The sequence below is a fragment of the Psammomys obesus genome, unplaced genomic scaffold (assembly GCF_907164565.1).
Source record: "Psammomys obesus unplaced genomic scaffold, mPsaObe1.curated_primary_1811, whole genome shotgun sequence".
In the NCBI taxonomy this organism is placed as follows: Eukaryota; Metazoa; Chordata; class Mammalia; order Rodentia; family Muridae; genus Psammomys; species Psammomys obesus.
In genome coordinates this window covers 6,249,328-6,275,838 of record NW_026596234.1, presented here as the reverse complement: position 1 = coordinate 6,275,838, position 26,511 = coordinate 6,249,328, and the positions used below count along the sequence as shown (strand labels likewise).

The 26,511-nt window shown below is 45.8% G+C and overlaps 1 protein-coding gene across 1 annotated transcript; it reads right to left on the bottom strand.

The window, feature by feature from the left end:
* Nucleotides 1-13,946: 13,946 nt before the first annotated feature.
* Cbln4 (cerebellin 4 precursor) lies at nucleotides 13,947-20,999 on the bottom strand. The gene is made up of 3 exons (XM_055596132.1): nucleotides 19,827-20,999; nucleotides 16,735-16,851; nucleotides 13,947-15,241 (listed from the first exon to the last, which is right to left on the bottom strand). The coding sequence occupies exons 1-3, from the start codon at nucleotides 20,112-20,114 to the stop codon at nucleotides 15,044-15,046; spliced, it is 603 nt and encodes a 200-aa protein (XP_055452107.1). The 5' UTR covers nucleotides 20,115-20,999; the 3' UTR covers nucleotides 13,947-15,043.
* Between the last annotated feature and the right edge of the window lie 5,512 nt (nucleotides 21,000-26,511).

Sequence of the window (26,511 nt, the reverse complement as noted above, 5' to 3'; positions counted from 1 at the left end):
TAGAGCCAGGCTGAGCAGTGGGCACCTGTAATGCTAGCAGTAAGGACAGAGGCAGCAGACCCCTAGGTGAATCAATGAGCTAAGTTCAGCAAGGAACCCTGCCCCAAAGAATACAATGGAGGGATTGAGGAAGACGCCTGACACAAACTCTGGCATCCACATGTGCGCGTCCTACATGTGTAGACATACGACCACACCCACAGAAAGAGTCAAGGTCACTGGAGGTGGCTGGGGACTGAGGAAACCTCTGGTGTGAGTGACGTCATGCCAGAATAAGAAGCGTGATTCTGGGACAGAATCATTTGCTGCGGTGGACACTGCTGAGATAATTGCTGAAACCCAGTGCATTCTGGGAACCAATGCACTTGTATCAATTTCCTGGTTTTGAGGGTTGCAGGAGAGTACTATAGTTTCCATCGTTTGTTAGAAATGTGTGTGTGACTATTTGGGGATCAGGAGTCTTTAGAGGGTTTGTGAGCAAAACCTTGGTTCTGTGGTGAATTTTTTTTTTCTTAATGCTTCAAAATAACATAAAGAAAATATGCTGAAAATGTCTTTACGGTAGGTTAACAGGAGAAGACTGTTACACAGTGGTGTAAATTCAGTTTTGTTCTTTAAAGGGGAACATACAGGTACCCAGAGAGGCTTAACACAAACTCATGCACACAAGTGCACCCGTGTGTGCACAAGCCTACGGCATCGCTAGTGAGAGTCTCCACGTGGGAACGTGGTCTAGAATCTGTGTCATGCTCTTCCAAGTCCCCAGGTCCACTGCTACACTTGGGTGTTCCTATGGTGATGGGAACCCAACATTTGTTCTCAAGGTTTTCAGGGAACACGACCTCACATACAAAGCAAGATAAGGATGAGGAGGGTGGCAAGTCACAGAATGTGACTGCAAATCCCAAGGGTTTTAGGATCATCCCCTTTGGCCTTCTGCACAAAAGGCATCTTTAGAACCCCCTGAGGGAGCCAGGGCAGAGGCTAAGAATTACCAGGCTGCTGAGTATGTTGCCAGCAAGAGTCGCTGGAAGGTCAGCTGACTTCCTTGGCTTCCTTGGCGCAATCTGAACCGTATATGTCATCAGTGACAACTTCTGCACATGGGAATCCAGGAGCCTGGTTCCTCTCACGGGGCCTCCCATCAGCCTGTGCTCCAGAGCTGAGGACTGAGGACTGGTGGCAAGCTGCCTCCTCCTCCCTTGTCCTGTCACTTACGGAGCAGGCAGGAGAGAGAAAGAAGTTCCTTTGAGCCTCCATCTGTGTGCCACCCAGTGGGTCCTTTCTCCTGCCGGTGAATTAATTCATCAGCACCGAGTGGCTTTTGTTGACCACTACAGCAAACTCTCTATGAGTCACATCTGAAACTTGGCCCAGATGCTTTTTAGTGGATTTTAGATGAAAAGATGTGTTAAATTCAATTTCATTTTCATACAGCTGTGCAGCTACGAGCCCGGGGCTTGCACATGCCAGGTTGGCAAGGGCGCTACCAATGACCTACACTCCCACCCACAGCCAGGGTCTTACCCAAGACTGAATGATGATGGCATTAGAAAGGTCTCTCTTACTTAACTGGTCACTGGGGCCACCTGAAGGAGGTGTAGAAATGCAAGGGCAGATCTTCGACCCTTACCTCCACTCCAGACCTAACAAGTCACATACCTCTGTAGAGTGAGTGAGGAAGACAGACCAATCTTTCCAGGGTTTGCCCTACATGAGGCAGTATGATCTGTTACGTGTTAAGTGAATAAGTGATCATTTGATTGCTCAGAAAACATAAGGAAGAATAAATAAGCCACCTGGAAGCAGTCCAAGCTGATGTGATTTATTCAGTTGGGACTACAAAGAGCCACCTTCGCTTTGACTTTCTTCCACCTGTGTCAGACCTAATGCTTGCATTAAGGAAACAACAGGAGAGGCAGGGAAGATGGCTCAGCAGGTAAAGGAGCTTGTCCCCAAGCCTGCTGACCGGAGTCCAGTTCCCAAGACCTACAGTGGTGGGAGAACTGGCTCCTGCATGTTACACTATGTTCACATGCTGTGGCACATGAGTACATACATACACATACACACGCATGCATGCATGCAAAATATACATATAGGCAATCAATTAATTTTTTATTTTTAAGATTTATTTATTTATTTAGTGTATATAAGTTTCCAATATGTTTGTACATCTGCGTGCTAGAATCGGGCATCAGAACCCATTCTAGATTACTGTGAGCCACCCTGAGGTTGCTGTGAATTGAACACAGGACCTCTGGAAGAACAGACAGTGCTCCTAACCGCTGAACCATCTCTCCAGCCCCTAAAAATGTTTTTTTTTAATTGGAAGAATTTTTAGTGAGAAAACAATAGGCAATTAAGACAGAATCATTCCTCACTATAATATTAAAAGCAATCTTCACATTAGGGCAGCCCTCTGTGGCTTGCGGGGCCCAGCATGCATTTCTATTTAAAGGACCTAGGAGCACCTGATATTAGCTTTGCCTGGTCTATCAGTTGACAGCAGTAGTCCCAGTACCCGCATGTGGGAGACTTGTGAGTTAGGGGCTAGCCTTGCCTACAGAAGCTAGCCTTGCCTACACAGTGAGACTAAATAACAATTGCTGTGGTGCTTAGGGAACCCGCAGTTTCTTCACCTCCCACCTTAGAATTATGGATTCAGAAATGGCAGAGGTGGGAAGGACAGGGACATTTATCCTGAGCATCCCCAGAGGTCTTAGGTGAAGTGAAGTTTAAAGATAATTAGAGAGAGTCTAAAAAATCCTCTTGGGGCAGTAAGGAAGAAAATAGCAGTGCTATTTACCTGCCCAAGATCACTTAGGGGTTGGCTGGAGGACTTTCAGTCCTGGTAGCTTTCCAACAGCCTTCACAGTCACTGGGCAGCATGGTTCCTCCTGAGCACCAGGAGCAGGTCCTGGAAGGTGTCCCTCCCTCCCCACTTTGTCTGAATAGCATCCCCTGTGGAAGGACAGAAAGAAGCTGGGTCTGTGTGACCCAGTGAGAGTCAGGTTGCTCCAGAATCCATGTACCTGCTTGGGATTATGAAAACAATCCTCCCCTCACCACAGCAGCCAGAACATCCATACCTCTCCTAGTTCATCTCAGTCCACACCCAGACTCTAGCAGGAGGAGGAGTGGGATCGTGAGGGTCAGCCCTGAGCTTAAGAGCTGGGTCTGGGAGTTGGAGAGACAGGCTCCCAGTCATCTCAGCACTGTGAATGTTCACAACATCAACTCAGTGATCACACCACGGGAAGGACAGCCTGATGGAGGAAGCTTGTTCCTTCTCCTTGTCCCCATCTCCTTCACCTCCCCAAGTAGAAACTCACTATTGACTCATCTTCTTTCTTCTTGAGGGGAAAAATGCAGCAAAAAGCAAATACTTTAGAAAATTTCCAGCCATATCTGTCACAGTTTACCTAGAGCCATGGCCTAGGTGTGTGCTCAGCCACAGCTTCTATTGGAAAAACCCATAGAATAAGATTTTGAGCGTGAAAATAAATGAGAAGAGATTTTTCACCAAACAGTCTAACTACAACATGGGGGTGGGAATCTTGGAAGCAAAACTGAAGTGGAACCACACATGAGTCTTAGGGAGTTGCTTTCCTTACGAACCTAAATGCACAGTTCATTCTTCACCTAAGCATAAAGGAGGCTGTGTGTTGGCCCAGAGAGATGGGATGATTCACAAGGAAAAACCCCGGTCCTCAATTCCAGGTGCCAATAGGGGTTTCCTGTGTACTAGAACCCACCAGAGACCTGCTTTCCACAGGGGTTCAAATGAGCTTCAAAGGGCCTTGAATCACCTAACACGGGCCAAGGCAAAAGTCTGAAATGCTCACTCCCTAGAACCAAAGGCACTCTTTACAAATCAGACAATGAAATGCAGCAAAGAGCTTCCTTTCTGAAGTACTCAGCTCCCACCACTGTACCCAGAGGCCCTGTATCTCTCTTCAGCCTTCACACAAAGCCTGGCCATGAAACAACACATGGTAAAAATACCAGTGAGGGGATGGCTGGCAGCAGGTATCCGTTTTAAAGCATGAACTCGGCCCATGGTAACACCATGCTCTGCATTCACATGGCGGAGTTCCCACCCACAAACTGCAGAGGCATATGCAAAAAGCGTGTCATTGTCAAACAAAGATGAGGGGCCAGGTTCAGAGTACAGGGTGTGCAATATTCAGACATCCAGAATATACAGTAGGCACACAGTTAGTGTATTGTGTTTCTCCAGATTGAAGAAAAAATAGTGGAGGCTGAGGCAATGACTTGTTGGTCCACATGCGTGCCTTACAAGCATGAAGACTTGCATTCTGGGTAAAAAACCCAGGGCAGCAAAGCATGCCTGTAGTCTCTGTGCTGTGGAGATGGAAACAGGAATCCTCAGAGCTCTCCTGCCTGTCAATCCAGCCAAAAACCTAGTTCTGAATTCAGTGAGAAACCCTGTTTCCAAAGACTAGGACGGAAAGTGGCTGGGGAAAGCAGCCCATATTGACCTCCAGCCTCCACATGCCTACACACATGTACACACAAATGAACATGTACACATGCATACATGGAGGAAAATAATAAAATAAGTAAAAGAACAATTTTTTTTTCAGAATATTTGGGTTTTTTAAAAATAGATTCTTCTTTCATACAATATGTGTCCACTATAGTCCCCCTCCCTCCACTCCTCCCTTTTCTCCCCCCTCACCCTCTCCCCTAGGTTTACTTCTCCTCTGTTTTCCTTCAGAAAAGAGCCGGCCTTCAAGACACAACAACCAAACATGACAAAACCAGGTGTCTTAGTCGGGGTTTTATTACTTTGCAGAGACAGCATGACCAGGGCAATCCTAACGGAATATTTATGGGGCTGGGTTACAAGTTTCTTGATGTTTCATGGTGGGAAACATGGTGACATGCAGGCAGACATGGTCCTAGATCAAGTTCTACGTCTTGATCCGCAGGCACCAGAAGGAGGCTGCATGGCACACCGGGTGTAGCTTGAGCCTAAGAGACCTCAAAAACCACCCCCACAGTGACACACTTCCTTCAACAAGGCCACACCTCCTAATAGTGCCACTCCCTGTAAGCCAAGCATCCAAATACATGAGCCTTTGGGGGCCATAGCTATTCAAACCACCACATTCCACTCCCTGGCCCCCATAGGCTTGTAGCCATTACATACTGCAAAACACATTTAGTCCGTCTTCAAAACTCCCCATGATCTATCACAATCTCAACAATATTTAAAAATCCAAAGTTCAAAGTCTCTTCTGAGATTCATACACTATCTTAACAGAAATCCCCTGTAAAATAAAAACAAACAAACAAACAAAAAAAAATCACATATTGCCAACATATGATGGCACAGACTAAACATTACCATTCCAAAATGTAGAGAAGGAAGCATAGTGATTAAATACTGGACCAAAGCAAGACTGAAAACCAGCAGGGCAAACTCCAAACTTTGTATCTCCATGTCTGATGTCAAAGCGCTCCTCAGATCTCCAGCTCCTTTCAACTTTGCTGACTGCAACACACTTCTCTCTTGGGCTGATTCTACTCCCTGTTAGCAGCTCCCTTTGGCAGGTATCCCATGGCTCTGGCATCTCCAACATTCTGTGGTCTCCAGGGCAGTCCAGGCTTCATCTTCACAGCTTCACTCCTCTAGGCCTCCATGCAGGGACACCTCTGACACATTCCTGGCCTCAGCAGCTTTCCTTAGTCTCAGAAGGAGATTTCCTAACCCCTTTATTCTATAAAACCAGAACCAACCATGTAGGAAAGCTACCAAGTTCTGCTGCTCACTGGGGTTGGAACATGGCTCCTTCCTTCAATTACATCTTCACCACCTTTCTGTTTTCCATGGTTTCCTTCACTGCCTAAACTTGGCTGACCTGAAACTCCATCTTGAACTCAGAGATCTGTTTGCCTCTGTCTCCTGAGTGCTAGGATTGAAGGTCTGTACTACCAAACCTGAACCTAAACTGTTCTTTAATTCCTTTTCACAAAATGGAAACTTATCTGGGTGGGATCTTGCCCCAAGGTCACCACTCCCTTTATTGCATTTAATATCTTTAATCTGTTTATCTCCTTGAACACAGGATTTAGCTCCATTCCACTTCCTGGTGTCCCTTTTCTCCTTGAACCATACTTTTTTTTTTTCTTGCTCAGATTGCTTTTTATTTTTTTCATCAAAAACACTCTCTATAAGAGTGAACAATAGTAACTACTTGACAGAGTCCATACTAGGATATTTTGAGATTTCATTTACCAAAGCAATTAATCTAAGTCTCTTCACCTTAGCCTCAGGCAGACTCTTCAGACAAGGGCAAAAAGCAGCCAAGCTCTTTACCAAAATATCACAAGGAGAATCTCTAGGCAACATGCTAAAGTTCTTCTCCTCTGAAACCTACTGAGCCAGGTCCCCACAGTTCAAATCTCCCTCAGCGCCGCTGTCTTCCATACTTCTACTAGTATGGAAGTCCCATTAAGTCCCACTTAAAGCTTTCCACTGCTTTCCTAATCCAAAGTCTCAAAATCCACATTCTTCCAAACAAAAGCATGTCCAGGCTTATCACAGCAGGACTCCGGTCCCCGGTACCAACTTCTGTCTTAGAGTTTTATTGATGTGATCATGGCAACTCTTATTAAAACACACACATTTAATTGAGATTGGTTTACAGTTTCAGAGGTTTAGTTCATTATCGTCATGGCAAGAAGCATTGGGGCTTGCGTAGTGCTTGAGAAGAAGCTGAGAGTTCTACATCTTTATCTGTAGGCAGGAGGAGACTGTCCGCCGTAGTGACACACTTCCTTCAACAAGGCCACATCCACTCCAACACGACCACAGCTCCTACTAGTGTTACACCCTGCGGGTCAAGCATCAAGCACATGAGTCTATGGGGGCCATGTCTATTCAAACCACCACAGGAGGTGCAATAAGACAAGGCAAAAAAATCATATCGAGGCTAGACAAGACAACCAATTAGGAAGAAAAGATTCCCCAAGAGCAGGCAAAAGAGTTGTTACTACCATTAACAGGAGTCCCACAAGCTTACAGCCATAACATATATGCAGAGAACCACGGTGTACAAGACCCATGCATGCCCTGTGCGTGCAGCTTCAGTCTCTGATTCGGTGGGCCACGCTCTCCTGATGTTCTCCACCCCTTCTGACTCCTCTAATCTTTTCATTCCATATTCCTCAGGATTCCCCTAGGGGGGACCTGATGGGGCCCTCCCATTTAGATTCTCTTTCTGTTCTGCATTTCTGCATCTGTTCCCATCTTTCTGCTGGAGGAAGCTTCTCTAATGATGACCGGACAGAGAACTGATCTACAAGTATAGTGGAATATAATTAGTAATCATTTTGTTGACTTGAGGGGTGGGGGCAATCATACCAGTAACTGGATAAGCCAGAGACCTAGCATAGAATTTCTTAAAAGCCTGCTTAGAGGGGAATAAAATTAAAAGAAAGCAAAATAGGCACTCTAAGCCACAATAAATGTTTGGGGTTTTTTTTGTTGTTTTTTGTTTGTTTGTTTGTTTGTTTGTTTTTTGTTTTTTTGGGTTTTTTGCTTTCCTTCCTTCCTAATAGATATTGGCCTTGAACTCTCAAAACCTCATGGATGACCTTGTGGCTTTAATTCTACCTCAGCATCATGGTAGTATGCCAACTAGCATCATAAAGGAGGACTTGGGACTTTTTCTTTTATTTTTAACAATTCAGAAAACGAGAAATCTTGCACAACAGGACTTTTTAATGGTTCTTATGGACTCCATGGTCCCTTTATGAGTGTTTATAAAATATTGTCTTTCCATCTTCCAAGAAGAAAAATCAAGAAAAGTCCTGGGCCGGAGACCAGCCCAGGCTGGGAGTAGGGGCCAGAGGAATGGTGCTTCTGATGTCAGTCTGAAATCCTGCAGCCCCTGGAAGCTAATACTGGCTCCCAGGCCAGGGAAACCAAAATGTGGCTCCCCATGGAGCTCTGCAAAAGCACCTCCTCCAAAATTAGCAAGATGTGGGTGATCGCTGGAGAGAAGTTACCAGACACTCTCAGTGCCATTGTTCCAATCAGCCAGCCCAAGAATGGAAGGGTAGCTGTGGCGTTCCTTCCAGTGCAGCCTTGGTTCAGAAGGGGTCACCTCTAATGAACAGGACCTGAGCCCTCACTGGTGTGGCATTATCCCTCCACCTGCAGAGAATGGACCTGGTGTCTCAGGAAAAGAAGAGGGAAAAGTAACATGAATCTCAAAGGCTATTGGGCCCTCCGCCCTCAGTCTGATAACAGTGTGTTGACATCAAAATATCAGTCTCACTCTTTTCCACTGAATTGTCAACTTGGATACTAGCAAAGATTTAATCGTTGTTTTTCTGCATATATAGATATATGTTTTGCTGGATTAAATTTTCTCTCTGAATGCTGCTATTTTTGATCAAATGTTTCCTTTGTTAACATTTCCTCCATTTGTGTGTGTGTATGTGTGTGTTTGTTTTTTGTTTGTTTGTTTTGTTTTGTTTTGAATTGGGGCAAAATCATGACAGTGCTTGACTGTGGTGTTAAAAATGCTAACAGGAAAAGCTAAGATATTTTAAAAGAAACACATGTGACTGCTTATGCGTTTTTAAAGAGCAAAGGAAACCGATCTCAGAAGAAAATAGTCTCCTACTCCTCACAGACAAAGAGGGACACAAAAAATCCAAGTCCCCAGATCCACCCTGAGAGTCCCATCACTTAGGCTGAGCATCACGGTCGTGAACTGGGTGCCACAGTACATGGGACAGGGCTGCAGAGCATAAAGCGCACCCCATGTTCTGCTAGAGGCTGAAGAAATGGCTCAGACATCGAAGCACTTGGTTTGCCATGAAACCACGAGGGCCTGAGGTTGATCACCAAAACCATAAAGGCTGGACGTGGGAGCCTGTACTTAGAGCCATGCAGAAAGAAACAGAATCCCATTGAGAGACTCCATCTCAAAAACAAACCAGCTGATTGTGGTGACATGCGGCCATAGGATTCGCTGAAGAAGGTAGAAGCAGGAGGATCGACAAGTTTGAGGCTAGCCTGGGCAACACATTTTGCTGGGTGTGGCACACACACCTTTAAGACAGGTGCTCGGGAGGCAGAGCAACTGGATCTCTGTGAGTCTGAGCCCTTCGTGGTCTACACAGTGAGTTCCAGGACAGACAGGGCTATGTAGAGAGGCCCTGTCTCAAACGACAAGGCGGATGGCAACTGAGAACTGACGTTGGAAATTCACCACTGGCCTTCACATAGAAATGCATATACATCCATGCGCACCCTCCGTATGCACCCACATCCCCTCACAGAAACACATATGCATGCATCCATACATACCCAGCACATCTATAACTCCCCCACAACTCCCCTCCCACCCGACACATGCTCCCTTGCACACAGGGTCTTTTGTGTAACTTGAAGCCTGGAGATATGTTCTGACTGGCAAACCCATTGTAATGTCAAGCCTTCAACTGCTTGGCCAGTGGCAGCAGCCCTCCTGGCCACTATAGTGACACAGTAATGCCAAGTGCTGTCCTATGGCTGGGCAGTAATTCCTACCTTGTTAGTTAACTGCTCGTAATGGTTCTCCCTGCGCTCCCATCTCAAGGCTGGCCCTACCGCTGTTTCCTGGGTTTCATTCTCCTTTTCCCTAGAAAGCTATGAAAGAAAACTATGAAACGACTTCCTGGGCAGACTGGTCAGTCAAGCCACTTACTTTTAATACTTGTCATGAAGAGAAGAAACAGACAAACAAACAAGAATGAGGAAATAGAGTTGCCTACTCCCTACCAATTTCCCTGTGTTTTCTGTCTGTTATTGATTATGCTTTGACAGCAAAGCTTAAACATGACAAACAGAGAAACAGTAGAGACAGGCAGGAGAGAAATACTTATCCTTATACGGAGACACCGCCGCCCCAAGAGGGGAGCACTTTGTTTACAGAGGAAAGCGAGCTGTAATTCCCTCTGTGCTTCATAACAGAGGCCGGTGCCAAGGAAGGCTCCTCTGGGCTTTCTTTCATCCCAGGATGCCACTGGACTGTGGGTGGCTTACTCACCTGTGTCTTCAGGCCAGTGGTCCAGCCTCTTTCCTCTATGAAGAGCCGTCCTGCAAGCCTTGCTTGGAGTGTTCCAGGTGGTTTCCTGGCTCTCGTCCCCCTCACAGAACAAGGTGCCAGACCTGGGCCTGGGGGAGCACCACTGCTAGCAAAGGTTACTCACGGGTAGACTCGCATGCCTTTGTTCTTGTACCTGTACGGACTTGCTGTAGACTTTGTCAGACTGTGATGCTGGATGTCCTGTGTGGTCCCAAAGCAAGCAGTCTCCCTTAAACACCGGGCTTCGAGAACTCAGCGGTGCTTAAAACTCCTCACATGGGGCTAGAGAGATAGATCAGCTGTTAAGAGCACTGGCTGCTTATTCTAGAGGATCCGGGTTCAGTTCCCAACACTATCTGTAATTACAGTGCCAGGGGGTCTGACGCCCTCTTCTGACCTCCAAGTGCTCTGTACACACATGGTGCACAGACCTACATGCAGATACCCATTCACATAAAATAAATAAATCTTTAAAAATCCCCTTATTAAAATGCAGTTGTGAACTGGGTAGGCCTGGGGTGAGTCTTGGCTCCGGCAGGGTTCTAACAAGCCCCGGAGCCTGTAGGTGCTATAGTACGTAGCATGCGCGGTGAGTAACCAGGCTATAGCAGTGATAATGGAAGTCCTCTCTTCTGTAGCACCCAAGTCAGCAGCTGAGGATGCAGTGGGTAGCTCTTAGTGATGTAGAAGCATACAAGCCCCTCCCAGATTTGCCCCCATCAAGGTCAGCATCTGAGCCAAGTCCCCAGGTGAGTCTTACGTGTGTTAGCATGTTAGTTTGAAAGGCTGACAGAAGAGTTTAGGGTCAAGGTCACAGGACTGGGGGTAGCAGGATGGGTTGGGGTGCCCCACACACATGCATGCAACTTTAATGTTGAAAGAAAGCCACACTAAAAGCTGATCAGCATTAGGAAGAGAATAAAACCAACCTAGTTAGAAGCCAACTTCTTCAATCCTCCCCCCTCCTCCTCTACCAGAAAGACACCAGAAGCCAGAACTGTACCAAGGCTTTGTGTGAGGTCACACAATGGCCACCAATGGCCATGGACCTCTATGTTCTCAACACTTGTGACCACCAGGTCAACAATTATGGGGGCTTGCTAAGCTCAGCTGATACTGATGCTCAAGAGACAGGTGGCTTATACAGTACAGGTGGACAATAAAGCTTAGGACCCTCAGTGGGAATGCAATGTGGGACCATGTGGGACCACACCTACAGACTGCTCCTGCTTCAGGGGTCAAATCTTGCTTGGTTGGTGATTAGAGCAAACAGCAAAGCAGGAAGTGGGAGATGTCACTCATGCTACAACCTTGGCATCTTGCAGCCCAAAACCCGTTACGAGAATGATGCCACCTGTGTTAATTGACAACCTTTGTTTCAAAAATAAAACTGGGGCCTGGGGAGATGGCTCAGTGGGGAAAGTATAGACCACATAAACAAGATGATATGAGTCCAGATCCCCAGCACCCAGGGTGAAAGACAGGTGCCACAACATGCTTCTATAACCCCAGTGCAGGGAGCTAGAGCCAGGAAGCTCACTGGGGCTCGGTGGACAGCTGGGCTAGCCACCTGGTGGTCTCCAGGTTCAGTGGGAAACCCTGTTTCAAATAAAATCAGAGCAATCAAAGAAGACACCTGATGTGAACCTCTGGCCTCCAAACATCTGTACATACAGGTATACACACGACAAACATGTACACACAGAAAAAAAAAAACTTGTAGACACAGTTTTCTTTAAGAAGTAGAGGCTAGAGACTAAAAGAATACAAGAAAGAATAACTAAAAATCAAAGGGACGAGGAGAGCAAACATAACTCAGTGATAATAATAAATTAAAAATTTTTAAATGTAATTAGATCAGTGAAGTCTAACCAGGACCGTGGGCAGCTCCCCTACAGCTCCTGGAATCAGGCAGACTCCCTGCCTGGCTCCTGCTTCCTTCAGCTTGGTTTCCATGAGTTTCTTTCAGGAGGAAACTGCTGGCTGCAGACAATGGCTAGAGACACTGTGGAGTCGTGAGGGCCAAAGCAAACACAGGGCCTGAGTAGTGTGCACTCTTGGCACACATCGATTTCTGAAAACAATTTGTCAAATTAGAGAATAGGCAGAGAACACCTGATGCCATTTGTTGAAATATCTGTGACACCACATCTGTTCTTCATCACGTTCCATCCCAACTCAACCCTCCCCCATCCTGTGCCAGTCTTTAGATTCTCCTCATTCCCTCTTCCTGCTCTGCCCACCTCAGGGCCTTAAATGATGGAGATCACAAGATTCAGTGATCAGACTCAAGATTCCAGCTCCCACTGTGGCCCAAGCACAAAGATTATTGAATCTGTGCAGCCGACTACTTCTTCTTTGCAAATAAAGTAACTAACGCCAAAATCTGTCAGAGTCACAGGGACAGCAAATAAAGGACTAAATCCTGTGTCTGCCCAAATCCATGCTTTTTTACTAAATCGAACTGCCTCTCCTCTCTCTCTCTCTCTCTCTCTCTCTCTCTCTCTCTCTCTCCATTTTTATTCTCTGGACAGTGTGTTTGTGGTAGCTCTCAACCATCTAGAACCCAGTTGAGTTGAGCCTCCATAGCTCTTCGCTTGGGCATCACAGACATCTTCAGCTGATAGCCACAGTCTCAGGTCTTCCCCTAATACACAATGGATTCTGCATCCCAAGACGCATATGTTAGAAATTAGAAACTGAAGCTCAGACCTTCACCAAGGTGTGTTTATGTTCAGAAAAATGGAGAAAGATAAGGATGAGCCCCCAAAGATGGCTACAAGTCCATTTGTGAAATGCATTGGTACACTGACCTATTTTGATAATAGCCTAACTCTTGTCATCCTGCCATAGGTCATTTCAATACCCTTAACTCATGTTGCCAAAACAATAGCTAGCAGGTGTATTTACTTATGATTCTCCTGCTGTGATTTCCAGATGCATACCCAGTTTGCATAGTAGGTGGAGGTAGCCGCTAGGTAGAATTGGTGCATGGTTAGAGGGTCCCATTGCTCTGTGAAGTTTCGCCACCTTTGCTGTCTCTCTGTGCAATACTGAGGGCTGTTAACTGAAAGCCAACAGGCGACAACCTGCATCAGGGATTATTGCCAGAATCTGCAGGGAGTTCTTTCCAGGAAAGAGCGGAGTCTTCCTAGAGCTCACTGAACCTCCTAACATGGAGATTAATCACAGACTCTCTGGAAGCTGTGCTTATGTGGGTCTCTTCTAACAAGTTCCTTGTGGCTCTACCTACAAGAGGACCCTTACCCCCAAACAGGGCCACAGACCTGGAAATGGAACCACCACCACCATACATGGTTATAGAAATATTGTCTCTCCCTTCGAAGAGGAATGCTGAGAGCAGGCAGAACCTTTTGCTGGAGTCCTCTGGTTGGAGACGCCAGCCTTGATACTGGCAGCACACACTCATACATGGAGCAACCTTGCGATATTTCAAGAGATCTTTTTAACTCCATTTTCCTCACAAGTCCTTGTGAAGAAAGACTTTGCTAAATTCATTGATTCCTCTTTGGCAAGCTTGCAGCTCCTGGATTTGGACAGATTAAATACAGTAAAGATTTCCTATACCAACTCAAGGGACATTACCTGAAAACTCAGGAAGGCTTTTTTTTAACTCCAGGAAAAAAGAAACAAGGGGAAAAGAAGGAAGGGGAAAATGGGAGGAGGAAGAAAAGGAAGATGCATGAAGGGAGGGGATAATGGAGGGATGGATAAACTACTTAAAAGACACATTCTCAGCACCGAAAGGACCAAACCAACCATTCCACTAACATATAATAATCTTTATTCTGTAACAGACATAAATAATTTTATGAATTCATATGACCTATACAAAAGACAAAATAAGATATTCACTAAATTTTGTTATGGAGTATCTGGATTTAATATTAGCTGAACAGATAAATATATACAAGTTAAGGAATTAAGGCAAAACCAGATGATATTTCAAACATAACAGGAGATTTGAAAAATAGATATAATTAAAAACAAGGGCATACCATCTCCACTTAATTAAGTGGTCATGGTGAAGGGAAAATAATCCCTTATGGTTTTAATAAAGTGGTTATTATCAATCACGTTAATTAAAATTGAGCAATAAAGTATAAGATTTTCCACCAAGGAGGGCTATTTTGCCAAGGTTTGGGACTGAACGCTTAAAATTGGGGTAAGTAACTTTTTCTTTGTCTGATTATGATCTATTTTTCCTATTAGAAAATAGAATTTGGAAAATATGACTCTTTCACATATATAATTAAAATACAACTATGGAGCATTCATTTTACGGGGCAGGAGGGGGGTCATGTGGGTGAGCTCAGAGTTAAGGGACATTTGAGGCAAGACATTTGTTACCTTATGGGCAGAGAAAACACAAGGCCAGTCACTAAAATACAATCCCAGATATCTTAAGAAAACAAACAAAACAAAACAAAAAAAAACTAATTCCAAAGTAATTATAATTTTTTAAAAAAAAAAGCATAATCAACGTATCCACATGTGTTTACACGTCTTTGGCAGTCCCACAGTAACCACTAAAGTCAGAACTTCCAAGTTTTCTAACTCTCGGACCCACTAGCCAGCCTTTCAGAAACAAAGAAACCCCACATCTGCAACCAATATAGCAATAGCAGGAAACTAAACAGAACAATGGCTGTGGCCGTTAACATGTAAGCAGATTTAGGGATTTTCCGCTTTGGAGTCCCGATCCACATATAAGGAAACTGGCACACACGAAAATAACCTGTGAAACTTTGTGTTTGTCCAGACAGGTCTAGAAACCTCAAAGAGAATCCATAGTCACCCATAAACTAAACAATAAGAGACATCAATCCAAGGGTGAGAGCAGTTCTTCCGATTATCGGGGGGTGGGAGCCCTCACTCATGGGCGGGCGTCACGGAGAAGTCAGCTTCTATAGAGGAAACACCAGGAAGCCAGAAAACGTGGAATACTGCCAGCCACCAAGCAAGTTACCTTTCTCCAGTTTTAGGTAGACCTTATCTTCCTTGTCCAGATAGAGTAGCACTCCATTAGTGGCAGCTTCGCGGGTCACGTCCTTATCCCCAGCAAATGCAGAGATGACTGGTTTTCCGTTTAACATCAAGTTAACCTGGAAGGGTAAATATCACCACCAAAAGGCTCCCTTTAAGATCAAAATGTGTGGTAGGAAATAGTCTAAGATGGCTGACCTGGTCAAACATTTGCTACTTGGGGAATAGTCTCCCTTCACGCTGGACATATGTGGGGTCAGATTTAATGTGTGTGTTCCTACAGAAATTTCCTTAAATACCTACAAAAATAATGCCACCCGGAGAGCCACCAAGGCTTGTGAAAACTGGCTTTCCTTCAGTGTGTAAACAAAGCTAACTACTGTACTAGCCTCATGTACTCAGCTTCTTGGTAATAAAGTTGTTCGATTTATTGTCCACTGGCTTCCCAGTGTTGGGACCTGACAAAGTCGGACATGGCTAGATTCCGCCAGTGTCTGCGTAGGCATCTCCGTTTCTGGAACTAGCGCAGCAACAAAAGTTATTTGAAATGTCAGAGTTTCCAGAGAAGTGGATGTGTTCACTAAATATTCCCTTTCTCTAGGTTAATATTAATATGGAACAGATTAGATCTAATCCTGGCCAATTGGATATAAAAAAATGTGACACATGATCATGCCATCGATTAATCATGGAGACATAAAATATAAATGCTAAGCATTCAATATAACATACTCTAGAATTCCACAGACATGCAGTGTATTGTTTAGTATTGATATATTTTAATACTGCAATAAATATCTCTCTCTGCTTTAGAGTGTAATCAAGCTGGTCTGAGCAAGCACAACATAAGACATGTCACTAACGATGAAACTACAACTGGGAGGAACTTACTAGAACCAGAGTACCCAAAAATAAACTACATCATGATGAACTCACCACATCCTTTCTCAGGAGTATCATAAGTAGCCTTTCCCTGGTAGCTTTGTTTCAATTTTACTTCACAATTTTTAACTGGCAGCAAACTTCTTTTGTTTATTTAACATCCATTTGTGAAGTTTTATAAGACTTTTCTCCTTGTAAGTTTGAATAACTTTTGTTCAGGTATGAGATAAAGTCAAGATCTTCTGTAGAGTTCTGTATCAGGAATTTTGCCAAGCTGTGCTTTTTGTTGTTGTTTCAGTAGTTAAATGCATCTCATTATTTTTAAATGATTAACAAACTTGTTTTGTTTATTTAACGTTCACTTATAAAATTTTGTAAGAGTTGGGTTTTTTTTCCTTATATATTTGAATACCTTTTGTTCAGGCATGAGATAAAAATCAATTTCTGTAGACACTTGTGTTATGAAACTTTTCCCAAGCTGTGCTTTATTGTTTTGTTGTCCTATTTTGTCTTATATTGGGCTATAATCAGGGTAATAACTTGAATTGCTTAGTTTTCTGTATGCCTTTTGTCATATACCCAAATGGATGTTATAATGAAAAAATGCAAATTAAATGTTTTGAAAACAAACAAACAAGCAAAAAGGTAGACGACTAACTTTACAATGCAAGTACATCTTTGAATGAATACTTAATATTGGAGTAGAGAGCCAACAGGTCAAAGCACATACCTGGATTGTTTGGCTCTGGTAGACTTTAATTACGTGAAAACTGAAACTATAGATTCCTTTCCTCGGTGCCACAAAGACAGACTCCAAAGTGAAAAAATTACCCACGTTAACCAGGATCTACAGATAAAAACAACAAATAATGATAAATTATTATAGTTTTCTTCCATGAGTAAAATAAATTCCCTCTTCCTCCCCTTCCTCTTTCCTTCCCTCCCCTTTCCTGTATTCTTTTCTTCCTCCATCCTTCCCTCCTTTCTGTCTTTCCTTTATATCTTTCTTTTCTCTTCTTTTTTTTTAGTAACTAACTTCAGAAACAATAGAGAATAAAACAGCGAATGCTTTTCCTTTCCTATTAAGTGACTTGAAAAACAGATGTACATAATAGAAGGTTCTTCTACTTTTTAAGTAGTACAAGAAAAAATAATAAAGCAACTGTGTATTCATGCCTCAATTTCCAGGCATGCTGTCTCTGGGTTCATCAAGGTAACATGTGAAGGCTTGTAGTGTGTAGTGCTTTACACTGAGGACCAGATGGAGGGCATCTGCCGTGCAGTCACATCTGCACAGTCTATAAGCCTTCCCAGTGTCCAGCAGTGACGCTGCTCAGCCAGCCAATCGACATCCATGGGCTCTCTGCAGTAATCCCTGGACACCTCACAGAGACATGATACCCCCTCCACCATGGGGCATAACCCATGACACTCACAGTCAGTACCATAGAGATGGGAAAGCCAGCTTCTTCCTTAAGCCTCTGCAGGGGCTCTCCTCAGACCCATGGCCAATCTTTTTTGTTTATGTACCATCTAAGCCTTAACATAATACATCAGTGATGAGTCAGCCCTGGCTGAATGCCAAGAGAAGAGCAAGAATATCGCAGACAGTAAACTAGGTGGCCTTTCTGTATTCTTCAGTGTCTTGTTTTATCCTCCTAGCAGTCACCTCAAATCCATTTGAAGTTCAAGGGTCAAAAGTGAAAGTGTAGTTAAGCACTGCTTCCAAGAAAGCCACAATGCACCTTGCATCCCAAGATGTGTGGCCCGGTTATGATGTTAACTCTGGATTTCAGTGCATCCTCAGTTAAATTTCAGTGTCTCAGAGGTAAGTCCCTTCCAGGGAGAGTGTAAGAGCCCCGACAAAACAAAGAGGCTTTCTTTCATGTCTTACCAAGAAACAAATCCATAAAAATCAGATGCGTCTGTAAAGATATATTTTCTGTTTATCAGAGTCAGTCTGCTGTTATCTGTCTTAAACATAATCTTCTTGTCAAGATTAATACATTTCACACTTCCTGCATCATTTCCTCAAAGTGTGCTATGCCTCTTCACAGCACACCAGAATGTCAGAACACATAGGAAAATGTACCAGGCTCAGCTCTGCTTTGAAATACAAACCTGTGTGCAGTTTTACTGAGATCCCAGCTCCCTTCCGTAAGTTCTCTGTTCTCTGACCTGAGATCAGATGGACTTACCACAGCACCAGCGCCCAGCTGTGTAAGAAAGATTCCCTGACAACACCTTTACAAAAACATCTTTCCCAAGCACATTAGAATAATGTAAGGGGCTGAGCCAAGACTTCCTGATTCAGATACAAGAGGCATCCCTCATTAACAAAATAGGGGTGCCTGATTAGTGTTGGTTAATAAATACAAAGCTGGAGGTGGACCCCATGGAGTAATGGAAGCATCCCAGCACACCGAGATTTATAAGTAAATGTGTCTTGTTGTCTCTAAGATGCAGGGCTCCCTGAACAAAAGAAAAACCCCTTTCCTATTATAATTAATGGAAAGGTCTTTGAAAAGAATGCCCCAGCAAAGACAGAACAATGTTCACAGGCTTCCAACATTTAGATAATGCACTGAAACCCAAACCGTGGTGGTGCTAAGCTTTTTTCCCATCACTTTGTTAAATATTGCACCAAAAGCGCCAAAGGGATGACTTAATTCATTTTTTAAATTTATAGCTATCCCGTACTAAGCCTCTAGGGAGACATCTCTGTCCCTAACCAGCTGGCGAGTATATTACTTAAAATTAAATGAGGAGCACAAATGTCACCTGAGTCTTTCCTGGCACATCCCACAGCCCCACTTAACCTGCCCTCTGGGCTCTGCATGCAACTGTGAACTGTGACTTTGGAATTAGACAGACTCCAGGTACTGTTGGGGTTGGAACCAAAATGCTGGAGTCTGGCTTCTGCCCTGGGGGCTTTGCTAAGTGAATACCTGGAGTTGCCTGACACTCCAGTCCACGGAGCACTGAACTACGCAGCAGAAACTGCAGCTTTCATCAAGTCATCCCCAACCCCTCGCTGCAACCTCAAAATCTGTGCTTCCTCAGCAATTCACAATGCCCTGGAGGAACCTAACAGAACCCAGGGAGGGGAAACCCAGCTCCCCATCGCTTACCTACCCATGCTCTGTGAAATAACTCAATCCCCTTTCCTCCTGCCTGGACAACTTTTTCTGAGTAGAGTAGTAGTGAGAAGGGATTTTAGTATATACCAGACAGGGTGATCATCCAGCCACCGTGGACCCTGCAGGGCAACCCTAGCTAGAGCTCTGGAGGTACTATCTGACCCCAGAACTCCACCCCTAATTCTCTGGATCTACCTGGCAGGGTCCCTGCCCCTTGTGGAGCGCCAAAGCTCTCTGGAGAGATGAGCCTCCACCTGGAAACGCAAGTTAAACATTTTCAGGTTGTCTTCTAGGGCCCCCCTCAGGAACCCCTCCAGGGCACCTGAGATAAGTGTGAGCCAGAGGGCCAAGCTCTCTACCAGTAGATCCCAGCATCCAAGGATCGTATTCCCTTCATCCCCTGGTGACCTGTTGCTGTTAAACTTGTCTTGCTCTCCAGATGCCTGCCTCTGCGCTCCCAAACCATCCCACCACGCAGGCCTCTGCCAGAGACCAAAGGGGAAGGAGGGCTCCCGTTGTTGGGGAAAGGAGGCAGCTCAAGTTTTAGACCGGTATCTTCAGGGAGGTGATCGCTTAAATGATCTTGCTACATCCTAATCATACTAACTTAATCTAAGCAGGCAGCCCCCGATATCCAGAGACCACCCATCCCCTGGGCGCCCTTCATCCCTCGGGGTCTGACCTGATCAAAGTAAATGATGCGTGTCTTGTTGCTCATCTCAGATGGCTCGTGGTTGGTGCTCCGAACCGCCGAAAAGGCCACCTTGGAGTTTGCTGCCCGGACTGATATCCCCAAAGGGGAAGAAGATGATCCCTTCGAGTCTGTGGCTGGGTTCGAGTCGCACACCACCAGACACTTGCCCTCCAGCACGATTGGTTCGGTGTCATTCTGTGCCCAGACAGGCAGCGGCAGCGCGAGAATCAGCAGAACAGCCGGTACCACGGACAGCTCCCGGCGCGCGGAGCCCATGGTGAGAGCCGCGTGCGCTAGCGGCAGCCAGGCGCTTCTGCTCCCGGGCGGCGCCTGCTACGCCGGGATCCCGGAGCTCGGGAAGATGCCAGTGGCTAGATCGACAATGCTGCAGGAGCGGCGGCGGCGGCGGCGGCGCGCGCACTTCCACCAATTCTCTGGGCTGAAGTCTCCCTTCGAGCTGGCTGGCTGGCTCTGCTACCTTTGTCCTTTAAGGAGCTCATGCAGAACTCCCGACCCTAACCTCCTCCACCCCAAAATCAGTTTTGCCTAGGGCCACTGAACCCACACTTGTCCATTGACATCTAAAAAGTCTGCTGACGCTCGCTGTCACGAGTCAAAGGAATAAAATAAATTCTCACCCCAAACCCAAGTATTCCCAGGCGAAGAAGTACGGAGCCGAAGACACAGAGGAGACTCAGCTAGTAAACGCCAGGGTGGCAGGTGCTGGTGTCGGTCCTGTCCAAGGGACTCTGGCTGGCGCAGGAACAAATTACAGAGGCAGGAGGTGTTTCCGGAGATGAGAAAAACGCCAGGTTGTGTTCATGGCCAGGATTCTAGCGATTCCCGCTTGCGCTTGGCCAAAAATTCCCCCAAAGCCCGGTGTCACTCCGACGCAGGTAGGTGACTCAACTGAGCGCCCCTCGCCCAAAGCAGTCCTAAGGTGCAGGCGCAGACTACCCTGGGTTCCCGCGTCCCTGCGCACAACTTTGTGTCTCGGCGCGCAGTGCAGCCGGGAGGGACAGCTCCGAGAGGGCACCCGCGCGCTATTTATAGGAGCTCCGCGTTCAGATGGCTTTGGCTCGCTCGCTCGTCCCGCGGATCCCCAGCAAGCGGAAAAGGCGTCCGGTGACCCAGCGGAGCAGCGCCTGTGTGACGCTGAACGCACCCGGACCGAGCGAGGAGCACCTCACTGCCAGCTGCCAGTGTCTGGGGCCACTGGGTCCCCAGAAATCGCGCGGGGTGTGCGCAGAGGAGGATGCCCACCCGCCCGCGCCTGCCAGGGCTCCACGGCTGCTTGCCGCCTGCTCCACCTGGACCCGCAAAGGGAGTTGCGGTTCCCCTCGCCCTACCCTGCGCAAGACTCTCTGAATCGAACAGGGCGCTGCCAGCACAGCGGAAATGGAAGGGCCGCGGTGGATCGGCGAGGCTTGCTGCCGGGACTCTAAGGGGACCCTCCAGCGTCCCCAGCTGTGCTAGTCAGGAGCCTTGTCCCAAGTAACCCCCAGCCCTGAGAGACCAGGAAAACCTTGGGACAGCCCTGTGCCCTGGAAGGGGTGGGGGCGGAGGAGGCGCCTGATCCCTTTCTTCTGCTCAAGTAGATGAGCCTCAGAAGCCACAGGGGCGCGCCTTCCCACTCACGCTATGCATCCAGCCCAAGCAGGCCCGGGAAAAGTCTTAGGGAAAGGTATCCCTTACACGTAACAATTAAAATACACTGTCCGAGACTGCTGCACCCTCCCCCGCTTTGGTGTGACTCCCCTGTCCACCCCACTGCCATCTTGGCCTGGCTTGGCGCTGGAGTTGGCTGCATGAACTTGGCCAAGATACATCTTGATGAATGGTCAGGACTCTCCTAACTAAGGGTCCTGGCTTTCTGGTTCTGTATTCTTTGGGGTCAGACACGCTCAAATTCCTTCTTGACTCCCAGCTGCAGGAGAGCAGGGCACCTGCCTCTTTAATCAAGCAACATCCCTCACGGGAGGCACCAGCCACTCGGACCTCCCATTAAGTACACACTGATTGCGGTTTAGAGGTTGAGTTGTGTCCTTAGGACAGACCAAGCTCCCCAGATGGTCATGAGCTTTCTTGGAATGGCGTTCAAGTTCCTCCCCAGCAGAACCCAGACCTACATCATCAGTCTCATCTGCTCCTAAGGTTCTCCTGGGGGAACTTGTACCACAAGCCCATACTGAAATTCCAAGTATTAAGATACAAGACGTCCCTATGGTTTGATCGTCAGCCCTGACCTCCTACAATGACACAAATAAAGATGTGGTGCCTGGAACCACAGTGGAGGGAGGGAGTGGCAGGTGGTCTAGGGTGAGGCTGTCTGTAACAATGTTGGTGTCCTTCTTCTAAGCTCTAACTAAACAGGAGGGCTATTCAGGTCTTTGGGAAAGGGCCACTTTGAGGTCCACCTTAAGCTTTACATAGTTTCTCACGTGACCCTTTCGACGTCCTTTTTCAACCACTGATCGCCAATCACTGCAGTGGCCCTGTGGTGGTGGTGGTGTGTGTGTGTGTGTGTGTGTGTGTGTGTGTCTATGTATGTGTTAGCATGTGTGTGTCCTGCTCTATTGCTCTCCACCTTATTCCCTTGGGTCTCTTTACTGAGTATGGAGCTGGCTGTCAGCCAGCAAGCCTCAATGATCCTCCTGTGTCCTGCTCCCCCAGCAGTGGTGTCCCAAGCATGTGCAAGCACACTTGGCTTTTTCTACAGGTTCTGGGGTCTGTGCTCGGGTCCTCAATGCTTGCATAGTAAGAGCTCTACCCACTGAACCATCTTTCCAGTCCCAGGGCTACATTTTGAGACCAGTCACTAGATGAAATTCGCTTCCACTTTCTCTCCTGTAGAGGTAAGACTACCTTCTCTGTCCAAGATATTCAGTAGCTAAGCCATGTTTGTTTGTTTGTTTGTTTGTTTGTTTGTTTGTTTGTTTGTTTGTTTGTTTTTCAATTCCAGGCTGAAAGAAGTTGGAGAAAGAGCTCTATTGACAGACTTGTTACATATACAATCTATATCCTTCTCACAAGCAGCAACACATCCACTCTGTATTCTTTTTTTCTCTTCAAATTTATTTTCTTCTCTTAGAATTTCATTTCCAACTGAGCTTTTATGTAAATAAATTTCTCCGTTCTGTCACCTGTCACTGACAGTATTCCAGTAGGTGCTAAATCCAGCAGGGTGACCACATTAAGGACCAGAAGGCTAAATGAACAGTGACCGGATACTTCTGAACAGAATTCAATGCCTCAGTCATGCAGCCTATAGTACAGGCTAATTGGAGTGAGACTCCTTCAGTGGAATATGAATTCAAAACCTGAATCATCTGGGTGAAAGTCTTGGTTCCTTGTTAAAAGAAGTCTAGCTCTTCAAGGTGACCTGCAGGTGTGGAATGGGGCATTTCCTGCAATCACCTGCTAAGAGAAGCTATGTGACACTGTGAGCCAATGAGTCCTACCTTTCCACCCCCACAGATGACTGAACAGGGAGAGAGCTTCGAGGCTCTGGTACTGACAATCCATTTGATACCAGAGATCCGTTGGATATCAGACCCAGAACAGACAGCTGAGAGGAGGCTCCCAGACTGTGTTCGTCTGGGGTTGGGCTGTGTGGTTGAGACAGCTGTGGAGAAGTGCTGCGTGCTACAGCTTGCAAGGTCAGTAAACGCCTCAGCTGTCATGTCCATGTGGGAGGCACGTGCAAGCTGCAGCAGAGTTTGCTGGGATGGCGGGAGGCTTCCACACTGGAGGACTAAAGCCCAGCCTGGAGCCTGGGAAGTTCTCCAGTTCCTAACTTTGTCAGGAGAGGTCAGCAGCCCTCAGACCTTGGACTTCTTATATCCTGCTTCCTGTCACAAAGCATCCTTGCTGAAACCAATGTCATTAGCTCAGACCACAAAAGACTGGAGAAATTAGGATAAAGGACTGCCACCTGGGAATTGTCAAATGTGCAATACTTGGCTCCGGCCAAGAGACACTGGCAAAGCCCATCCTCCAACTGGGGCAAGTTTTCTGAGTCAGTCTCCTCAGTCCCAGCCCAGCTCCCACTTCACCTCCCTCCACTTCAGGAGAAAAGAATTAAAGTCACATCCAAGTTCTTTTCCAGATCCTTCATATGTCTGTTTCTTTTTCTTCCTCTTTCAGTTAAGAATATGGTATCAGAGATGGGTAAGAAAATAGTAAGAGGCAGAGGCAGTGGATGACTATGGGGCAATGGTGCTCTCCAGACAGAACCAGCCAGTTACACGAAGTAGCTCACAGCAACTGTGATGATACACATAAGACCTGAACAAGCTCAAGGCAGATGAAAGATGAAACCCCCAGCACGGAGTGGTGAGGATCTTCTGGCCTCTGATGCCTGCCGAGAGAGGGAGAGTCTGTTTACTTTGAGGATATGACCTGTAGTGGGGTGACTGCTCTAGAGCAGGCCCCACACCCAAGAAAGAGTGCTTGACAACACAAATCAGACCTGATGGGTTCCTAGTGTTTTTTTAATTAATTTAAAAACTTGTACACAAAGTTGGGTGCATAGAGAGGTGGGGTCAGATCTGGGGGGGGGGGATGAATATTATTAAAATACACATTCTCCAAGTATGACATTCTCAAAAATAATAAAATATTTTAAAGTATGGTACTAGACAACTTATCAGCTATGACTCAAATGCTTTCTTTTCCTGGGATTCCCAGATTCCATTTGATGCCCTCTCCTCCACTGACAGACCTGTGAGGTATGGTGGGAATGCATCCTTCCATTTCACATCTCTGTAGTTGGGCTCAACTTCTCAACTACAAAGCAAATTAAAATGGGAACTGATCTTCCGTGGAAATGGTGCTTTGGCAGTCAGTACGTCCAGTGACTGATTGTCTGGCCATCTCCTATGGAAACTAAGTGTTGAGAAAGCCAAGACAGGTAGGATCCGACTGCTTCGGAAGATGGTGTCTGTGAGAAGGTGGACAGGTGCGGAAGGCATTCAGTTCTGAAGGCCTCACCTAGATCTGAGTGAAGAAGGACTCTAAGCATCGTGTGTAGACAGCCTCAAGCCACTCATGCAGAAGATGGAAAATTGAGAATGTTTGAGCAGGAGGGTCACATCACAGCCAGAGGAAGCTCCACTGAGTCGTTTAATTACCTTCCCCTGCAATGATAGCTATCTGACGAAGAGAATGTTCTTTTTTACTTTTTGAGTGAAAGTAAATTATTTAAGAAAAGTCTTGAGAAGAAAGAAATGTGTGAAGACCATAAAATTACAGAGCTATACCAGGCATGGTTCCTTCTGGAGACAGTGAAATGGCAGGCATTAGATGGTAGGTGCCAAAAGAAAAACTAAATGGATGAGTTCATAGTCTTTTGATTTAACTTGCAATTTAAAATTTGTCTGAGACGTTCCTCTTTCCATCTCAATATATCAGCCAATAAGGTACACATCAAAGCTGTCAGTGTGTGGTGGAGAATCTTGACCATCATGGCGGTCACATTTTGACTCCCCATTTTGGCTTTTCCACAATGCTCTTTGCTTGCCCTGGTCATTCTACTCACTAAAATTTTAAGTTACTGATTTATTTGTCTTGTTTTCCATGGGCTATGAGTTCCCCAGGAGTGCACAATTTAGTGGAGAATAGAGATGATTAAATAAATGTTTACTGAGAAAAAAAAAAAACAACAACTTACCACTGCTCTGATTTCTCATTGCGAAAACAGTGTCACCTTAAACCACTGCCAGTGTAACAAATAGGAAAATCTTTCAAAAAGTTGAGAGGAACTTGAAATGTTTAATCTCCTCTCAGCTACTGTGTTGGTTACAATGCTGTTGCTGTGATAAAAGACTATGAGCACAAGCAACTTACTAAAGAATTCATTTGGGCATACAGTTCCAGAGAGAGTCTATAATGGTGGGAAAGACATCACAGCAAGAAGCTAGATCAGGAAGTTGAGAGATCATGTCTTCAAGGCCACAAAGGAAGCACAGAGAATGAACTGGAAGTGATAAGGCTATATGCTTTCAAAGACTATTCCCAGTGATGAACTCCCTAAGAATAGAAACCCAAAGAAGCAAGAAGGGACTTATTGGAAGGACCACACTAGCCTCTTTGTTTGTTTGTTTGTTTGTGTGTGTGTTTGTGTGTTTGTTTGTTTGTTTTATAGCATTTATATAATTTTTATTTATAAAGAATATGTCAACTGGCTGGTTTGGTTTTGACACAAGCTGGAGTCCTCAGAGAGGAAAGAGTGTCACTTGAGGAAATGCCTCCATGAGATCCAGATGTAAGACATTTTCCTAATTAGTCATCAATGGAGAAGGCCATTTGTGGGTGGGGGCATCCCTGAGCTGGTGGTAGTCCTGAGTTCTGTGAGAAAGCAGGCTGAGCAAGTTACTAGGAGCAAGCCAGTAAGCAGCATCCCTCCATGGCCTCTGCATCAGTTCCTGCCTTCGGGTTTCTGCCCTGCTTGAATTCCTGTCTTAACTTCCTTCAGTGATGAACAGCAATGCAGAAGTGTAAACTGAATAAATCCTTTTCCTCCCCAACTTGCCTTTTGGCCATGGTGTTTTGCCACAGCAATAGAAACCCTAACTAAGAGAATATGGTATAGTGCCTTGTATGCTTTTTGCTTGTTTGATCTAATAACCCACTGTGTCCAATTTGTGCTCTCCATATACTACTGGGTTTTGGA